The sequence below is a fragment of the Herpailurus yagouaroundi genome, unplaced genomic scaffold (assembly GCF_014898765.1).
Source record: "Herpailurus yagouaroundi ecotype Mexico unplaced genomic scaffold, PumYag 28, whole genome shotgun sequence".
Taxonomy (NCBI): domain Eukaryota; kingdom Metazoa; phylum Chordata; class Mammalia; order Carnivora; family Felidae; genus Herpailurus; species Herpailurus yagouaroundi.
In genome coordinates this window covers 21780104-21799588 of record NW_024412376.1, presented here as the reverse complement: position 1 = coordinate 21799588, position 19485 = coordinate 21780104, and the positions used below count along the sequence as shown (strand labels likewise).

General features: G+C 39.9%; 1 protein-coding gene across 3 annotated transcripts in view; it reads left to right on the top strand.

Moving 5' to 3' along the window:
• Positions 1–19485, top strand: part of PALLD (palladin, cytoskeletal associated protein) — a 421495-nt gene that overhangs the window by 207754 nt on the left and 194256 nt on the right. For all 3 annotated transcript variants that reach the window (XM_040470903.1, XM_040470895.1, XM_040470909.1), the window contains exons 9-10: positions 3923–4042; positions 6316–6658. In XM_040470903.1, coding sequence (XP_040326837.1) covers positions 3923–4042; positions 6316–6658 — 463 coding nt within the window. The remainder of the gene's footprint in view (positions 1–3922; positions 4043–6315; positions 6659–19485) is intronic.

Below are 19485 nucleotides of genomic sequence, written 5' to 3'. Positions count from 1 at the left end.
CCTCTGTCAGAATTTATTGGTGTTTATTGAGCCAGGAGCTGTGCTAGGTCCTATAGAGTATGTTTTTAAAGCTGCTGATCGTGACCCATGAAAGCAGAGGACAACCACCATTATTTTAAAGAAAATAGTCAGGTACACTTCATATAATCTTAAATATTGTTTTGAGAAACGTTTACGTTATACACGTGTATGTACGCATGGGACTGGGTCAGGTACAAAATGTATTTTCCCCCTCTGTGGGTTGCAATAAAAAAAATGTGTGAAATCCATTTTTGAGGGCAAAGTTTTCCATACTTTTCTGAAGATAAAAATAAACTGCAAAGTGTTTTTTTGTGTTTTAAATCGTTGGCCCCACCTCAAGTATACTGCATCAGAATCTCTAGGGGAAAAGAGAGGGTTAGGTAATCAACATGTTTAACAAGCCTCCCAGGTGATTCTTATCTAACAGGTTTGGGAAACCGCATCATGATTCAACATTCAAAAAAATTAATAGTCTGCACTCAACCTTATAAATAGCCCTCCTTCCTCCCCGTTGCAATAGCCTGATCTTATTGAGGAGCTAAGACATGCAGTTGAATTTAAATAATAATTATATCTAGATCTTTGTGTATGAAAGGCCAGATGTAAGGTATAAGTAAAACCAGAGTAATGCAGAGCCCTGCCAGTTTCATAGTTGTCATTTATTTTTTCTTTTAGTTTTTCATCTTTTTCAATAAAAATTGCTGATTTAAAAATACCAAAATACTTGAAATATACATTGCATTTCATAGTTCCACCATGTATTCGTGGTGTTTTTCCAGTTTCCAAGATGCATCCTGAGACAGGGAACCTTTTACACTGATTGAGACAAAGGTGAGCAGAGGTGAGCATGCCTGACTTCATACCTACCCAACCCATTACACCGCAACTCCTGTTTTATGAGATGCGGTCATAATTTGAGCACGATTTATGGAAATACATTATTGAAATGATAAAACATAGTATATTACCTAGGTTCAGAATTTGAATGAATTTTTCTTGTGCCATTATCAACACTACAGCAATTGGAACTGAATAGTTTGCTATTATTGAGCCCAGTTGGCTTTGTTTTCCACCGAGGTAAATACTGGGAAAGCCAGAAGATTCTATGGTGTTCTCTGTTTAAATCTACATTTGTACTGGGCGCACCAAATGTGCCTCTTAAAGTCTATTTTGATTGCAAAATTTCAAAAATGTGTGTCGCTAAGAGGTGAGACATGAAATGAGTTATCAAAGTCATCTTGTCTTAAGTCATCTGAGGCCTGATGGTGCCGTATATAAAACTGCTTGCTGCAGTATAACCCAGTGTGATCACGTTATATTGCCTGCCAAAAGTATCCCAGTTACTTGTGGAAACACCAGAGGTGAGTTTTTAATTAACCAGTATTTTTCACTATTTTTAACACAGGAAGTCTTAAGGGATACCACCCTCTCAAAAAGAAAATAATTCCATTTGAAACAAAGTGACATTATTAAGAAGGCAAGATATAATTGAATAAAGTCAATGAATGGAATTCATGAATGGAACATAAAGGAAGTCTTTCTCATTTTATACTTTGTTTTATTTTTCATTTACTACTTTTTTAAGTACTTTTTGAGAGAGAGAGAGTGCAAGCAAGTGGGGTAAGTGCAGACTGAGAGGGAGAGAGAAAATCTTATGCAGGCTCCACACCTACCACAGAACCCCAGGTGGGGCTCCATCCCACAATGGTGAGATCATTACCTGAGCCAAAATCAAGAGTCGGATGCTTAACCGACTGAGCCACCCAGTGCCCCTACATTTATTACTTTTATTTGTGTTTTAAAAATAAGATCCTTAAAGATCCTTTTAATAGGTAAAAATGTTTTTATTGTAAGGTAGGCCTTTTAACCTGCAGTTAGCACTTTTTCTTCCAGTGTTTAAAACATAAAATATGCTTTGAGACAAATTTGCTAGTTTTTATTACTGATAGTTGAAAGAAGGTACATTATTCTACAAGTCTCAAAAGTTTGCCTTTGTGGACTGTCAGAAAAGGAGGTTGGAAGAGAAATATTTTCTCTTCTCCATTTACATCAGTTAGCTCTTGCTCCCCAGGACAGCATCCCCTAAATGAGTGGCTTAAAGCAGCAACTATTCATTTAGTTCATAATTTTGGGAGTCAGCCATTTGGCTTGGCCTCAGCTGGGCAGTTCTGTGGTCTGCACCAGGCTCAGCCAGCCTCAGTTGGACTAACTTGCTCCGGCTGTGGTCAGCTTCCAGGTTGGCTGGGAAGGAGTTAGGTTAGGATGGTACCTGTTGAAATGGCTTACCTCTGCTCTTTGTAGCTCTTCCTCCAGCATACCAGCATAGTCTTACTCACCTGGGACTTCAGTGGAGCTCCAAGAGATGGAGCAGGATGACCAAGGTCCCTTGAGGCTTTTGCTCAGAACTGACCAACGATATCACTTCCACTGCATTCTAGGTTAAAGCAACTCACAAGGCCAGCTGGAATTCAAGGGTTAGGGCAACTAGATGGTGCACGTGATGGAAGGGCTTGCCAAGTCACATTACAAAGGGGTGTGGATGCAGAGAGGAGGTTAATTGCAGCCATTTTTCTAGAAAGTCTACTGTACAAAGTCTTACCCTACCTACATAATATGGGAATAATTGATAGAGTGTGGGAATCAGAAAAATATCAATTCTCTTAACATTTGCCAATATAATCTTTATTTTACTGGTAAAGCATAGATAAGTATTCAACTTGAAATTAGTTAATACATTCTAGATCTAGCTTCTTTCTAATGCTAACTGGGAGGGAATATGTACTGGCAACAAAGCATTTACCATGTGCCAGGCAGTGGCCTAAGTGCAACGTATAGCCTGTCACAGGAATAGGTGGTTGGTGGGAGTGTGGAGTCTGGAACTTGACTGGGCTTGATTTCTAATTTTGCCACTCATAAACCAATTTGGGCAAACCAATTTGCCTTATTGTGCTTTAGTTTCCTATCAATAAAATGGGCTTATAATAAATCTAAATTGTAAGGTTGACAAAAGGCTTAAGTCTAAATCTATTTTCAGTGCTGATAACTGTACCTGGTGCCTGATGAGGGCTGTGTAACCATCAGCTGTTGTCACGGTCATGATCATCATTACCCACAGTAACCCTGTGGTGCTTAATGCTTCTTAATTTTATGAGGCATGATTAATACCCTATAGGTAGGTTCTGTTATTTTCTCCTCCAATTTACAGAAAGAATGTTGATGGTCAGGAACGTTGACCAAAGTCACAGAGGCAAGATACAGCAAGACCCTTATCCAAGCCCTGACAGCTGGTTCCAGAGTCTGGGCTTTTCACGCTCTACAAGTGCAAGACTGCCACACTGTGTAATGGTAGCTTCCAAAGTAGTTGTCCGTAGGCCCAACATTTACATATTTTGTTCTCCCCCCCCCCCACTCCCCCATTGTCAGCATTTCAGAGAAGGTTGATTTTCCCCACTAACTGCTTTTCGGTTGAGCAGATGTAAAAGGCAGCTGCGTTGTAGTTGAAAGAGTTTCCACACATACTGAACCAAACTAGCTGGAGGAGAATGGAGCCGGAATCTACTGAGCATCTCTCGCAAGCCAAGTGCAGAGATACACATGTTGCAGACATCTCCTTTCATCTTCACAGATACCCCGTTAGGTATACATTATCCCCAATTTATAGGTGAGGAAACCAAGACTGCTCTTGTCCAAAAATCACAAAGCGCAGGTCTGACGGCAAAGTTTTTGCCGCTACACTGAACTGCTAAATTAAATGTAGAGACTCTATTGTGAATAGTAGGTAAAGAGATTCTACGCCAATTGTTGCCTGATTTGTTTGTTTTAGAAAGGCAGGGTGTCCGACTTCTTCAAGGTGACTTCATGGTTTCACTCTGATGAGTTCTTCTGTTCTTTTCACTTCCAGAGGAGATCTGTACCCTGGTTATCGCTGAGACTTTCCCTGAAGATGCAGGGGTCTTTACGTGCTCCGCAAGAAATGATTACGGCTCAGTAACCAGTACTGCCCAGCTGATTGTCACCTCAGGTATGTGAGCAGTAAGAGATCAACTGGGTTCTGCTCCCTAGCATTTAGTGTGTGGCTCACCACAGCAGGAAGAACTACCCCAGAGGAGAGCTCAGCCTTTAGGAATGCCTGCTGCCACTCCAGGAGTTATCCTGACAAACCAACGTCTGGTCAGGAAACAAAGGCTTTGTGGGGAGAGGGCGTAGACATGGAGATGAAGAACAAAAAGATAATGACAGTGCAGCAACTCAACACACATGGGGCTGTTTTCTCAGTCATGCAACTTGGTCTTGGAAACAATGGATCTGGTTTCCAAACATCCGCATACAACCTAGAATCATGCTGACATCAGAAGGCCACCCCTGCATCAGAGGCGCAGTCAGTGCTGTCAGCAGTTCCAACTGGAGTGCCGGTACTCATACAAACAAATCCTTATTTAAGCCTCGATTGAAACTTCTGAAAAGGTAATACAAGATAAACCTAATGTAACCCGGAGAAGCCGTAAAGATCTTAGAAATCAAATTATCATTGAAAGTGGGCTATAACTCTGATATGAAAAACTGAAGCAGTATATTATACTGTTGAAACCAATATGCAGAACTGCTTGGATATTTTTTAAAACTCAGAAATGTACCACTAGCAAAGATAACATGAAACGGCTTTTTCCTTTATTTTCTTAGAACTTTACTTGATTACTTTCTGCTATTAGTAAGTAGCTTCACTTTAGTTCGCTTTTTTTTAAAATTTTTTTTAACATGTATTTATTGTTGAGAAACGGGGACAGAGCATGGTCATGGAAGGGGCAGAGAGAGGGGGAGACACAGAATCCAAAGCAGGCTCCAGGCTCTGAGCTGTCAGCACAGAGCCCGGCACAGGGCTCGAACTCACAAACTGCGAGATTATGACCTGAGCCGAAATCGGACGCTTAACCAACTGAGCTAACCCAGGTGCCCCACTTTAGCTTGCTTTTATTGCCTCATTTCTATTATTTATTTTACAGTAGCTTTTAAAATAGTGCTTTGGCCAAGCCTGGCACATAGTACATACAGTAGGGAACCAAGAAACAGGTTGTAGCTGCATGAGATAGTCTTGGGGAGAACAATGGAACTGCACTTGGATCTCTTTGGAAGAGTAAGAAGCTGGTGCTAGGTGGCAGCAGAGGCACAAACAAGACTGACTTAAGGATATTAAAATAGAAGTTGTAAATGCTTCCTCGTCTTATTAAGAAATGTCAAGTTCACTGGATTGGTGATGGGGTCGATAGGAATCGGTACTTTAAATGGGCAACAGAAACGCCAGTGCTGTGATTGGAGCTGCAGAGCAGGGAGGCCCGCAGGGTTTGTTGCAGAGCTGGCTTGAAGACTGTCCCGTCAGATGGGCATAGCAGTATCCCAGCAATGTGGCCAAAACTCTGGGCTCTAAGCATCTTATGTGGCAAAAATTGGCATGCGGTATTTCCCATTTTCACCTGGGGTAAATCTGCTGGGAGCCGAACATAATCAACAAATAGTTTTGAGCGTTCAGTTGACCTCAGTAAACCTTTTTGAGTCCATTCCTGGAGCTCTGCTGGGCTCTGGGCAAGGTGGGGAATCCAAGGATGACATGATCTTATCACAAGATGCTTTCTCTCTGTTGAGAGTTAACAAGTAAGTTTCTTTTGTACTGAATTACAGCTGTGGCAGTTATCTGAATTGGAAACACATGATGCGATCATAAGACATTTTACTTAAACTCAGAGTTTTACTTTCCTTAGATTTAAATAAAATGCGTATCCATCATGTACCACATAAAGCCGTTATAGTTTGAGCTAATGGGTGGCGTGTTCGTGCAGATCCACACGGAAATGTGAGCAAACGAAGCATTATTCATTGACGTTATTTGTATTGTCATTTTTTTTTTACCAACCTCTGTCTTTAATTGACGTTATTTGTATTGTCATTTTTTTTTACCAACTTCTGTCTTTAATTGACATTATTTGTATTGTCATTTTTTTTTTTTTTTACCAACTTCTGTCTTTAATCCTGTTTGAAACTTGTTAATAATGAGTTGGTAGCTGGTCTCCCCGCTTGTGGCCCCAGTCAGGAAATGAAACAGGTTAACAGTCCCTGAAAACCAGTTTGGAAGAACCAGGTCCTCCAGCTGGCTTTGCTTCTGTACCATAGAAGCAGAGCAGAGCTCCCACTGTTTAAACAACTTAACGGGGCACAAGGGATGCTCAGGTAGTCTATGATAGCACAAAAATAACAGTTGAACTGTAACATCTTATTTTTTTTCCTCTCTTTCCCCTTCCTTAGCCAACGCTGAAAACTGCAGCTATGACTCAGTGGGAGAATCCAACAGTGATCACTTCCAACACTTTCCACCTCCCCCTCCCATCTTGGAGACAAGTTCCTTTGAGTTGGCTTCAAAGAAGCCATCCGAGATCCAGCAGGTGAACAGCCCGGAATTAGGACTTAGCATGGCAGCCCTTCAAATGCAGTTCAGTTCTGCTGAGAGGGAGACGAACGGAGTCCATCCCAGCCATGGAGTAAATGGACTGATTAATGGCAAAGCTAACAGTAATAAATCTCTGCCAACACCAGCTGTCCTCCTTTCACCCACTAAGGAGCCACCACCTCTGCTTGCCAAACCCAAACTGTGAGTATTTCTGCATGGTTTTATAATACTTTCCATACCCCTGCTAAATTGCCTTTCTGGCCAGGGAAAACTTTTTGCCTGGACTCAACTATGTGGCAAGTTGCCTTTTCTGCAGGCAAGCTGTCCCTGGCCGATGTGACCTTGCTAACAAGTGCGGGGGTGTAGGGGTTGGGAGGGATGTCCTTCAGTAATACAAAAGATACCTAAAAATAAGGAAGGTAAGTGAGATGCTTGGTCAAATCTACCTTTTGCTAAAAGCTATAACTGGTTTCAGCTGTGAAAATATCTGTCCATGGCCTGGCCTTCCAATGTATAGCAAGGATGTAGCCACTCCCCAAAGGGGATGGGAAAGGAGACCTACTTTGAGCTCTCTATTAAAAACACTTCCAAATGTTTTAAATTTAAGAATCAGTAAGGAAATCGGATAGAGATAAGCCTGGGAAGACTGAAAGCTCAGGATGGAAATTCAGTGTGCAGAACCTGGGGAAGGGAACAAAACCAGAGATAACCAGGCTCGTCAGGAAGAAGAGTGGCCCTCACAACGCAACCTACTTGGCTTTGGGATTCCATAGCGCTGCGTATTTCTGTGAATACCATCTTCATATTGGATATCCATTATTTTCTTAGCATGATAAATCTGACATGAGCTGTTTCCGTTGGCACACACAAGCAGAGAGTTGTTATGAATGGAGCCATTACAATGTCAGAGAGAGGCAGAAATCAATTAACTCAATAGGTTCTATCATAGCGTAACAGACCTTGAATTACTGCCCCGATAGGGGTCATTGGAAATGTCAGAGTCCTATAAAATGTACATATATTCTGTGAGGTCATATTTCCATGAGAATGAATTTGCCAGAATCTAGGAGTTATTCTTTGTTTTTCTGGTACTGAACAGCCTACTCTCTTCTCTCTGTCATCAGCTCATTTGTTAGAAATGTCAGAATGTATAAGATATTTCAATGAGAATATCTTAGTGTATGTTGCTTTGTTTACTGATTTCATGAACCTTGTTAGACTGATCAACCAGCCAAATGAATGTCTTAAGTTAGCAAATGGGCAGACAGGTTTAGAAAAATAAACTTCTGGACAATCTTGCGTTGCAGTTTCAAAAATCTATTACTACGCCATGCTTAATTTTGCATTTCGTCAAAGTTCGTTTTTCAGGTAGCAAGGCTCCTAGGTTTGTGTGCAGTACTGTGAGAGATACCAGGTAAACATTTAATACCTGTGCTCCAGCTCCCCTGAGATGCCAGACAGGTAGAATGGACTCAAAAGTGGCAGCCTTAAAAGAGATTTATACCCTGGTAGCTCCAGCCCATAAAATTAATTGCTGCTGCTGACTCCTTTTATCTTTGTATTTTGAATATGTATTTGTTGTAGTGCTTTTAATGAAATGAGGAACCTGCTGTCTCCAGGGGAAGACTTTTAATGATGAGGACTTGACTGTGCTCTTTGATTAAATGAAGTGTATCGACCATAATGGCTGTCATAAATTGGATATAAATCACAGGCGAGCAAACATGAGGAGCTGTGAACAGGCATTTACAGCCCTTCTTATCTCAGGAGTTTCAGCAGCTCGTCAGCTTGTTGCTCTGCTTTACAGGGATGCTCGTGTGCGTGACGGGGGCAGGCATGTCCACAAAAGAGAACAGTTCTGTGTGGATTAAGAAGATGAGTAGCTTAAGCACAGGTTTGAGGAATGACACCATGATTTGCTTAGTAGTCAGATTTTCAGTACAATTTAAATTATAGGAGAAATGGACTTCAGTGTTTAATATCCACATAAAGGGGTTACTCCCCCCACTTCATAAGGAAATTCAGGGAAAGGCAGAGTACCTAATCACAAAACCTGGTAGCTTAGAAGTAACGTTACTCGTACCAGGTTTTGCCATTGTGTTTTTCTTCCCAAATTTTTATGTGCTTAAATATATCCTTACAACATCACTTAATGCTTTTCATATTGTATAATTACCTGCCGTTTGCTAGGCAGAAAATAATTTGTGATGACACTTTCAAAATATATATATTTCAAAGTTTTCTTATGAGGTATAATACTTTTGGGGCACCTGGGTGGCTCAGTCGGTTGAGCGTCTGACTTAAGCTCAGGTCATCTCACGGTTCGTGGGTTCGAGCCCTGCATCAGGGCTCTGTGCTGACAGCTCAGAGCCTGGAGCCTGTTTCAGATTCTGTGTCTCCCTCTCTCTCTGCCCCTCCCCCACTCGTGCTCTGTCTCCCTCTGTATCAAAAATAAATAAACATTAAAAATAATTACATGAGGTATAACAGCTTTTTTTGGATTTGTTTTAATTACAAAGTAAATGCATGCTCAATGTGCCAATTCAAACAATACAGAAGTAATTAAAGACAAAGTTCATGCTATTTGTTCTTCCTCTTCCATCCTGCCTTTTTCAAATAACCAGTGTTACTGGTTTAATCCGGTCTTTCCCTCCTTTATTATCATCATCTTTTTTGAAAAGGTTTTATCGTTGGTTTAAAAGTTGTATCCATTGATAGAGGAATGCTCGATCATTCCATTGAATGACATCTATGAATAACTTAGAATGGCATTGAAGTTATTAACAGTGACTACAGGTAACTACTGAGTAAAATTCTTACATGTGTCTGTCTCTTTTCGTATGTTGGGAAAATGAAATTTTGCCTCTTAAGGTTGACAGTGAAAAACTATGCATCACTCTAATCTTTTTCCATTAGCCTATGATTTTATTCCCATTTATGAAAGGAGAGGCTTCTACTTTGGGGCTTTATGGCATTTTGTTCTTCTGAATCCTTTGTAACCAAACAAATAGGAAACAATTAGGAGGGGGCAAATAATAGGAATTAAAACATTTACTCTTGTAATATGCTAACCTGGAAATCACCTTTGACCTAACAGACTCCTGAGGAAAGATCATTTTCAAAAAGAAAATCTCTGCATTTTTTCTCTCAGTAGTTCCAGTACTGATCATGAGAAGAAAAAAAAAATCAAAGACTAAAAGGAAAAGATAGAAATGTCATGAATTCTCTTCTTTAGCAAGGTCCAACCACAATCCCTTATTACCCAACAGAAGTCCTCACCAATAGCTTTGCAACCCTCCCAGACCTCCAGCTGAGTCCTTCCCACCCGTCCTGAGGGTGAGTTTCCTGGTTTGGTGTCATGTTGGCCTCTACTTCAGTTTCTGCATCTCTCAGTGTCTTTGTCTCAGATACTGTCCCTCAAGTAGAAGTTTAACACAGTTCAATATAGGCTATTCAGTAAGTGCCATATGCTAAGCACGGTGCATTTGTGGCATAACTGACCACTTGCTGTAGGAACAGAAGTGCACTTAGAACACTACACAGGAAAAAGTATCATGCGTGAGAGTTAGTTATGTGACCGAGTGTCTGATACTCGTGATCTTCTGTCACAATGCAAAGAAAAGAAGCAACATGGTGCTTAAATCTTACTTCTTATCAGAGAAAAAGAGAAAGGAATAAATATAAACCTAACTTATGAAGTATTTGTTACATTACTTTCCTTGTTCAGAGTGCATCAGATTAGCCTGTTGCCTCCCACTCTCTGCAAATTGTGTCTGAAGGTTCAAAATAAACATAGGGCTCAGTTTGTTAAGAGGAAACAAAATCCCTGCTTCTCTTTATTCCTGCCAAAACATAGTCCTTCAAAGGCATGGATATGCGTGGGATCCCCAGGAATAAACCATGGAGGGAGACTTGTGAATGCCAAATTTAGTAGGTGATTTGCAAAGCATATAGAAAAGCATGGTCATGTTTTTCCACTGAGCTCACCTCCTAAATTTGGCCAAACAACATATGAATAACAGGCTGTTTTCAAATCTCATTTATTTCTTTGTTTTGAATATTCTTCCTCCATCTTGTGGGAGGGAGGTAGAATATAAACTTGTGGAAGAAGCAACATGAAAAGTCAAAAGGGAGATTTCTGAAGGATGAATCAATGGACAAGTCTTTACACCCAGAAACAGGACAGGTCAGCAGATAAAATGATACACATTTGCCACTCTAATGCCAGTAATATGCACCTTAGCATGAAAAATCATGCCCTTTCTCCTGTATTGCTGATAAAACAAATTCCTAAATGCCAAAAAAAAAAAAAAAAAATCCATGCCCTTTGACTGGAAGGATGGCAGTAAGCTGTTTTCAGAATTTTTACATGCTTAATCAACAGCAAAACTAGATAGGGACTTAACTCTCTCTGCACCTGTTCTTCCTGCTTTCTCTTTGCCTAACCTCTAAAGAGAAAACAGCATCATTTCCTATCTGAAAGGGGTAAAATGATTTCAGCCTGAATCAGGCTTTTCGAAATAATTGCATTTCACTACCTTTGTTTATGTCTTTCTTCCTTCTCTCAGTCCCACCCTTAGACACCTAATTGTTCTGCACTTCTTGTCTCAAGAGAGGGGCATGTCCTATAAACTTATTCATACTGAAGGTAGTGGGGATTTTATGTGTCACCTCAGTGCAGTTGTGGACTGACAAAGTGAATCTACATCTTTGTAATAATAAGCACTGTGTAAGTCAGACTCCCGTCCTTTGACTGCATGTGCAGGAAGGAGGATGATAGGTTTGAGAGATCGAGGACGAGGAAATAGCAGCCTGTATCCCTGTCTTTATCAGTGATTGAACTGTGCGTGGCTTGCTATATTTGGAAGTTCCTTAAGGTTTCCTCCACACTGCAAGCACAAGTTGTTCCCTTGCCTGGAATGTTCTACTCCCCAGAATGTTCTGCTACTAATAGTTGGCTCCTTTTTGCTTTCAACTCCCAGCTACATGTCACCACCTCCCCTGACCACCCAAACTAAAGCAGCTACCCAGCCATTCTCTAATAAATCATCCACTTTAATTACACAGAGCGTGAAACTCTTTCTGATAGCTTCTTGTTGACTTGCTTGTTAGCATGTGTATTGCTTTTGCCCCATTCTTAGAATGTAAGCTTTTTGAGAGTAGGAACCTTGACCTTTTTTCACTGCTTTTTTAACCAGACCTAGATCAGGGCCCAACGAATAGTATGCTCAAAAACATTTTTGAATGAATGAAGCAAAGCTAGACCAACGAAAAGGAAGAGCGAGCTCTCCCACTTTTAGAGCAAGCCTATTTGTTCCACTTAACTTCATACCTAGATACACTGTAAGACTTCTGTTTTCAAACCTCACCAGTTCCAGAGTTTTCCCACTGTGTCATACTTTTCCAACTGATATCATTCACCTTATAAATGGGATGGAATGAAGAATTAAGTAAAAATCCCATGGAATAGAATTACATTGGAAAAATTCATCCAGCCAAGTTACTCAATTTGGGAACCCTTTTCAACTTCTTCTTCATTTCTCCTGTTGTTTCATTTGATCAACATCTTACTTTAAAACATTATGGGGAAAGTGAGACATTTGGAAGGTCCAGAAGGACATTTTTCCTCTCTGGTACATACTTGCAATGTTTTTTGGCCACAGTACAATCGAACTGCTAGTTCAAGGTGTGTGTACTTGACATGTTAACACCCCCATCAGATGCCAGACTCTTGATGAAAGGCTGAGAGCTTCTGTGCTACTCCCTTCCTGTCCTGTTGATGTTGGACTCCTGCTCCAACTCCACTGTGTGGCTTGGTCAGTATAACTTAGGAAGTTGAACATTTTTCCATCCTTCCACCTCTACTAGTTGGGGTTGAAGAACTCACTATATCACTGACCTCAGAATATAAATGGTTTCTTAGGCTCTATTTTACAAGCCTTACCTTATAGGTTTACGTGCATGAGCACGTACACACACACACACACACACACACACACACACACAGAGGCAAGGAGAAGGTCAGCACAACAATTTGAGGCAAACTAAGCAACAAAGGTCAAGGAGATATAATCATAAAGCAATTGTGAAGACATCCTTAAGTGTACATAAATGTATTTAAAAATCTAGCACATTTCATCCTCTCAGTAATTGAGCATCAATAAAGTGTTAGGTAGCGTTGGCTACTGAAGACACAAAGATGAAAAAGACAAAAGCATCGCCTTTGAATAATCTGTATAATCTAGTGATCTCTAAGATCATATTGGCAAGCACATACACAAAAATTCTACCCATCTTTTAACACCATGTCAATGTTGTAGACAAATGACCGATTCCTAGATGAATTTCATTGCAATCCAGTTGCCTTCTTTTCCCATTTAATGTTTGGAAGATAAGCCATTCTGCTTTTGATCCTGAAAACTTAATAGGCATCCGCTTCTGTTTCTGGTTAAGTGATTTTTGTTATCTGCTGAGTCTAGTCAAATAGCAAAGCAGTTTATTTTTTTTTTATTTTTTTTTATTTTATTTTTTTTTTTAATTTTTTTTTTCAACGTTTATTTATTTTGGGGACAGAGAGAGACAGAGCATGAACGGGGGAGGAGCAGAGAGAGAGGGAGACATAGAATCGGAAACAGGCTCCAGGCTCTGAGCCATCAGCCCAGAGCCCGACGCGGGGCTCGAACTCACGGACCGCGAGATCGTGACCTGGCTGAAGTCGGACGCTTAACCGACTGCGCCACCCAGGCGCCCCAGCAAAGCAGTTTAATAGTGAAAGTGCAAACTACAGAATCAGCTGGGCCTTCAAAATAATATTAGGGCAAAAAAAAATAGGGCTGAAAGTATTGTTTTAAATTTGTTATAAAATCACATGCTTGCAAACACACACACACTCAGGCTCACACTCACCAAGCACATTGGAGAACGGTGAATAAGGAATGTAGGCAAGATCATGGGCCTACTTCTGAAGCACCTGGCTGTGCACGTAGATACGGGCTCTTCATAAATACAGTATAATGATGACTTTGCATTAACACTGTTGGTGTTGGATCACTTTAAAAACAACCCCTCCCTGAAATGGAAAATTCAATCAAGGAATTTCCTGAAGTGTGAAACTTAACTAAGGAATAACATTTTGATGTATTCTTCCTCATTTTTTTTTTTCATGTAAAAATTGGCTCTCAGTGTCACATTCTTAGATATCAGGATAACGGTGCTCTGCTCTGCTAGTGTTTCGGTGAATGTAATGTTTTCATTACACTTACAAAAGGAGGTTGAGTCCTTACTTTTATGGCTAGTCATCTTATTTGGGGTCTAAAATATAGTTGGAGATACTTACAGATACCCCATGTACATTCAAAGTGGTGCTCAACCATCTATAAGAAATACTGTATGTACATTTCAAATATTAGCTGCTTTCCATGAAAGAGTAACATGAGGGCGTAATATTTCTTTAACATTTGCATCTCATCTTGTCTCATTATGTGCGAGAGCTCCTTCAGTGATTACAAAGTAAGTTGAAAGAAGTCCCTACTGGGTAGAGGCTTTTTTGAAGAGACAGGGGCTCAGCTCAGAGATAAGAGGGAGCCACATATGAACAGTATGCCCAGAGATTATGCTGTGGATCTCCTGTCAAAATAGCAATATAGTGTTAAGCCCCAAGAAACTAGAAACAAAATTATATGTGCAGCTTAATATGAACTTTATGAAAAATAAACACCTAAATCAACTAAAATGTGTATTCTATCTTAGAAGGAAGTATATCAGAATACTACCAGTGGTTCTTTGGTGGAGTTTTGAGCAGGTTATCTTTTCTTGTTAACTAGTCCTGATTTTCCAACTTTTCAACAATAAGGTTTATTATTTTTGTAATTAAACAAAAATAATTATTTTAAAGGAAATAAGCACTTCCAATTTTGTCTCCTCCATCGTCTCTTCTGCTTTAACCTCAGCTCATTTTTCTCTTCATCATAGATGCTCCCTTCTCCTTAACAGTAACCAAGCTCGATTTTGCACACAGTTGAAAGCAGGATGTTCTGGCATCCAATGCTCTCGCTTCCCCTCTTGGAGCTCCTGTCTTCTAGAAGCCAGTGACTTCAGGATTCCATATGGGTTTCTAGAACACACCCCGGGAAGCTCTCCACAGACAATGTCCTAAACTCGTAAATGACTTCACTTCTCCATAAACACTCTCTTTAACACCCCCACACCAACCAAAACTTTCTTTCAGTTGCACATTTCAAAAGTGACAGGAATAAAATAATTTTTCACTTTAAAGCTCAAAATAAGCCAGCTATTTTAAAGACCAGCATTTAATGTATAGTCCATACAAGGCCTTGCACAGAAAGTAGGATGAAAACGTTACCCTCAAGAACAGCAGTGAAGGAGAAGAGATGTGGTAAAAGAAAACTGAGATCCCAAGTCAAATAACAATATTATCAGCAAAATATGTGATGAAGGCACCTGCTGAAATAGGAATAATGTTGTGATAACCATGAGATTAGGAAGAGTGAAAAAGTGGGGTGCCCCGGTAGCTCAGTCGGTTAAGCATCTGGCTCTTGGTCTCAGATCATGATCTCATGGTTTGTGGGATGAAGCCCCACATTGGGCTCTGTGCCAACAGCATGGAGCCTACTTAGGATTCTCTGTTTCCTCTCTCTGTCCCTCCTCTGCTTGCACTCTATCTCCCAAAATAAATAAATTTTAAAAATAGCTTAAAAAATAAGAGTGAAAGGGGCACCTGGGTGGCTCAGTTGGTTAGGCAACTGACTTCAGCTCAGGTCATGATCTCGCGGTTTGTGAGTTCGAGCCCCGCGTCAGGCTCTGTGCCGACAGCTCAGAGCCTGGAGCCTGCTTCAGATTCTGTGTCTCCCCCTGTCTCTACCCCTCCCCTGCTCATGCTCTGTGTCTCTCTGTCTCTCAATAATAAATAAACATTAAAAAATAATAAATAAAAAATAAGAGTGAAAAGGCTGAAGAGAACTCTGAGAAGTGATCACAAGTACGTAGAAAGGAATCACGTATTTCTTAGCAAGAGTGAAAACCCATACTAGACTCCGTGAGCATGTTCTGTGACTTTCTTTCAGTCATAGACTGTACTCTGAAGGGAGGAGCTGGAACAATGGGGACACTGTAATATTTAATGTTATGATCCTTGAGAAATGTCACTGACATCTATCATTGTTTAAAAAAAAAAAAAACAACTCTAGAAAAATTTATTTTTAAAGGGCACCTGGGTGGCTCAGTCAGTTAAGCAGCCAGCTCTTGATTTCAGCTCAGATGGTGATCTCATGGTTCATGAGTTCGAGCCCCACATCGGGCTCCATGCTGACAACACAGAGCCTGCTTGGGATTCTCTCTTTCCTCTCTCTCTGCCCTTCTGCTCCCTCTCAAAATAATAAACATTTTTTTAACTCAAAAATTTAAAAAAGAAATCATCACTCAAGCAGTGTGTAGAGTCAGAAGGGAAGACAGATTAGGCAAATTCAGGACCTTCAGGGGAAAGAGATCTGACTTCAGAAAGTGGAAGTAATCCCAAGAGTGAAAATGACTCAAAGGGAGGGTGAGATGGGAAAATAGGAAAAGGGGACAGTGGTTGTGATCAGAAGACTCTGAAAGTTCAAAACCTTAAGAAAGAACGAACCTTCAAGTGATAAAGGAATTTAACAGATGTCTGTTTAAGTGGAAGTTAAGGTCACAGGAGTAGAGGAAATGAAGTCAAGATGCTAGAAGAACTTAACATGGATAATGGCCAAAGGTGATGGCAGGAAATGAAAGGCTAAATAGTAAAGTCATTGAGAAAAGTGAGGAAATGGCAGAGGTTGTTGGTGAAAAGCAAGGAAGAAAGAGTGATTATAGGTGGAGCACACAAACTTCAATAAAGAAGAGATGCTGGGTGATGATGGCAAAACTGTTCTAAGAATAGCTTTGGGGAACAGGGAGCATGCAGAGCCCTCTGTGCTCATAGAAGGTCCTGATGAAGTTAGTGACATCATCAAGGAAAGACAGATTTCAGTTGAGGCAAAAGCATTTCTATTGAAAATAGAAATGGAGGATATTGGTTAGAAATCGTCAAAGAAGCCCATAGACAATGGAAGGAATCTGGAGAAGGATCCGGGGGACGGCTGAAGAAGGAAACACCACAAGAGGGCTCTAAGTAGAGGTTTGCATCCAGAGAGGTGAGGTGAGAGAATAAGACAACAAGAATATCCCAGGGGATCACTTGCTGTTATTTCATGAAGATTATTTGTAGTTGGAAGTTGATAGAGCCATTTCTAGTATAATTCATACTTCTTTTTAGTGCCCTATTTATTTCAGTTACATTTCAGCACCATGATCCATTTCGGAGTTCCTAACCTTTTCTATCCAAGGAAGACCTTGAGTTGGGTTTTTATTGAATAAGCCTATTTCCTATATTTGGATATTTTAAAACAATTGTTCTCAGTTAATGAGTCTCTGAGCCATATATATTGAATTTCACTTTGTGTCTTCAGTTTCTACTATTGGAGAATTTATTTCCGTGCACTTTAGGCTAAAATATGTCAGGTTGCCAATTTTTTACCATTGATTTATTTTTTCTGTGAATGTGGAAGTTTCTCATTCAAACTAATACATCACCTAATGGTGAGAACATTAGTAATAGGGAAGTTTATTTTAGTTGGTTTCTATTACATTACATGTGTAAAAGCGGACTATTCACTTTCTCAACAAACCTAAGAATGACTGCTTCCTTACTTGACTACAGTTATGACTATACAAACCTTGTGGATAACACTGGAATTGATGCAGATTTTTGAAAACCTTTTCCATATGTGGCAAGGAATTAGATATTCTTTCATTTGGTTTTAAGAATAATTTATACATTAAGCTAATTTAACAAAATATGCAGATTTTCATGAAACGAGGTGGCTGGATAAATCACATACAAAATTGAGCACATAAATTTGCTTCATTGTTCAAAAGAGAACTGTACATTAATTGTAGAGTCTCGAACTTTGCTGAACTAGGTTCATGTCTTCTGACCTCTGGATGTGAAGGTTCCCACTGGTATAATACTGCCTCCTCTGTTTATGAAGGCTTTTGTTAGTATATATGTTGATTGTAGGGGCACCTGGGTAGCTCAGTCGGTTGAGCTTTGACTTTGGCTTGGGTCATGTCCTTGCTTTTCGTGAGTTCAAGGCCTGCATCGGGCTCTGTGCTGACAACTCAGAGACTGGAGCCTGTTTTAGATTCTGTGTCTCCTTCTCTCTCGGTCCCTTCCTGGCTCATGCTCTATCTCTCTGAAAAATTAACATCAAAACAAAATTTTTTTAAGTACACACGTTGATTGTAAAGGTTTTTGATGACGCTCAGCGAAATACCTTAGGAAATATATCCATCTATTTAATTTCTGCATCCACATTCCCACTGTGTTTTCTCTATCCCATCTCAATTCAGAAACCTTAGAAATGTATTTGCTCTGTGCCCTCCTCCATTTCACAATGATCTTTACATCTGTTTTTTTATTTAAGTTGAATGATGTATGTGTCTACAGTAGGTAGTGAGGGACTCCGGCTGCAAGCCTCCTGATATGAGGCTAGTAAAACTGTGGAATCACTAACATTACCATCCAAATATTTTTGCTTCATTATATATGTCAGGAACCAAAAAGAGTAGGTGCAGCTATCTGGTATTCTTTTTCTTCAAAAGAGTTTGTAAATAGGTCAAATATGGGTAATTACATGCCTCAGCTATAATTTTAAACTTGCTGCTTTCCTAGTAATTGCCATTAAATGTGAAGGTTGTGAAAGATTTTTGGAAAGACCGCAAAATATTTTCTTGTCCTTGTTTTTTTCTTTGTTGAAGTAGTTCATATGCCATCTGGTTTCAGGAATGTATCATTAAATGCAATGTTTATAGCAAAAAAAAAAAAAAAAAAAGCCATAAAAGATGGCCTCAGTACAAAGCACTGAAAAGTAAAAACGTCTTTTCTTCTCTGTACTTTCTAAAACAGAGTTTATAGTTTGGACTTCCAAATACTTTTAGCCACAGAGGTAAATCCTTGCTCCGGATGACTGTGTTTTCATGTCTTATGCCCTCCTTTCCTTCATAGCTCTTGCTTTCTTCAAAGGGCATCCTTTAAAAGAAATGTGAAATGTTCACATTTATTTGTATTCTACCACAAAGCAACTTTTCACATAGAGGAGAGGATTATTCATGGTGAAGCATTCTGGAATAACATCAAGAGTTTCACTGCATGTTTGTTCTAATTATTCTACCATTAGAAAGCAGAATTATATTTAGTTGTGTCATTAAATTTTTCTGATACTAAACAGCTGCCTTATTAGAAATAAAGAATTTTTTGTTTTTACCAAAAATTGGCAGAGGTTTCTAAAAGCAACTCGATGGCTCCAGAACATCCCTTTACTTGAGGGACCCCGTCCCCATTTCACCATGCTATTAGCTGGAGAGAAATTTGTATGTTGTTATTTTGCATCATAACTAATGAACAAAAGCTGTTGACTCTACAGCGCTATCCCATAAGCGGCAGTTCTGCGTTTGCTTTGTATCTGGTGCTGTAGCTGATCTGCTGTCTTCTCATACGGGAAGATCTTGGAGTAGATGAAATGCAGGCAGGCAAATAAGCAGACTTGAACCTAGGCCAGCTCAGGCATCAAACATAGACATCTGGATTTGGATGGAGTGAGGAGAATGCAAAGGGTCCATGCTAGTGGGAGACATCTGAGAATCTGGAGTATTTTGGAGGAGCCCATGCTGCAACTCCAAGTCTGTGTCATGGGGCTGGGTGGGAGGTTGGTTTGAGTTAAATTGACATTTTCGTAAGAGTGTAACCTCTAAAAAGGGACCAGAAGTTACCCCAACTTTGTAGATGTCTATGGATGTATAAATGAAAATTTTGAATTCATGTCCTTCTTCCAGATCCATATCAGTCTGAATTGTATACTCCGGGTCAACAAGAATAAGTAAATTTCAGATGATATGAGAAAATAGACATGTTCCTCTTGCTAACTGCATTCCCCTGGGTTTACGAG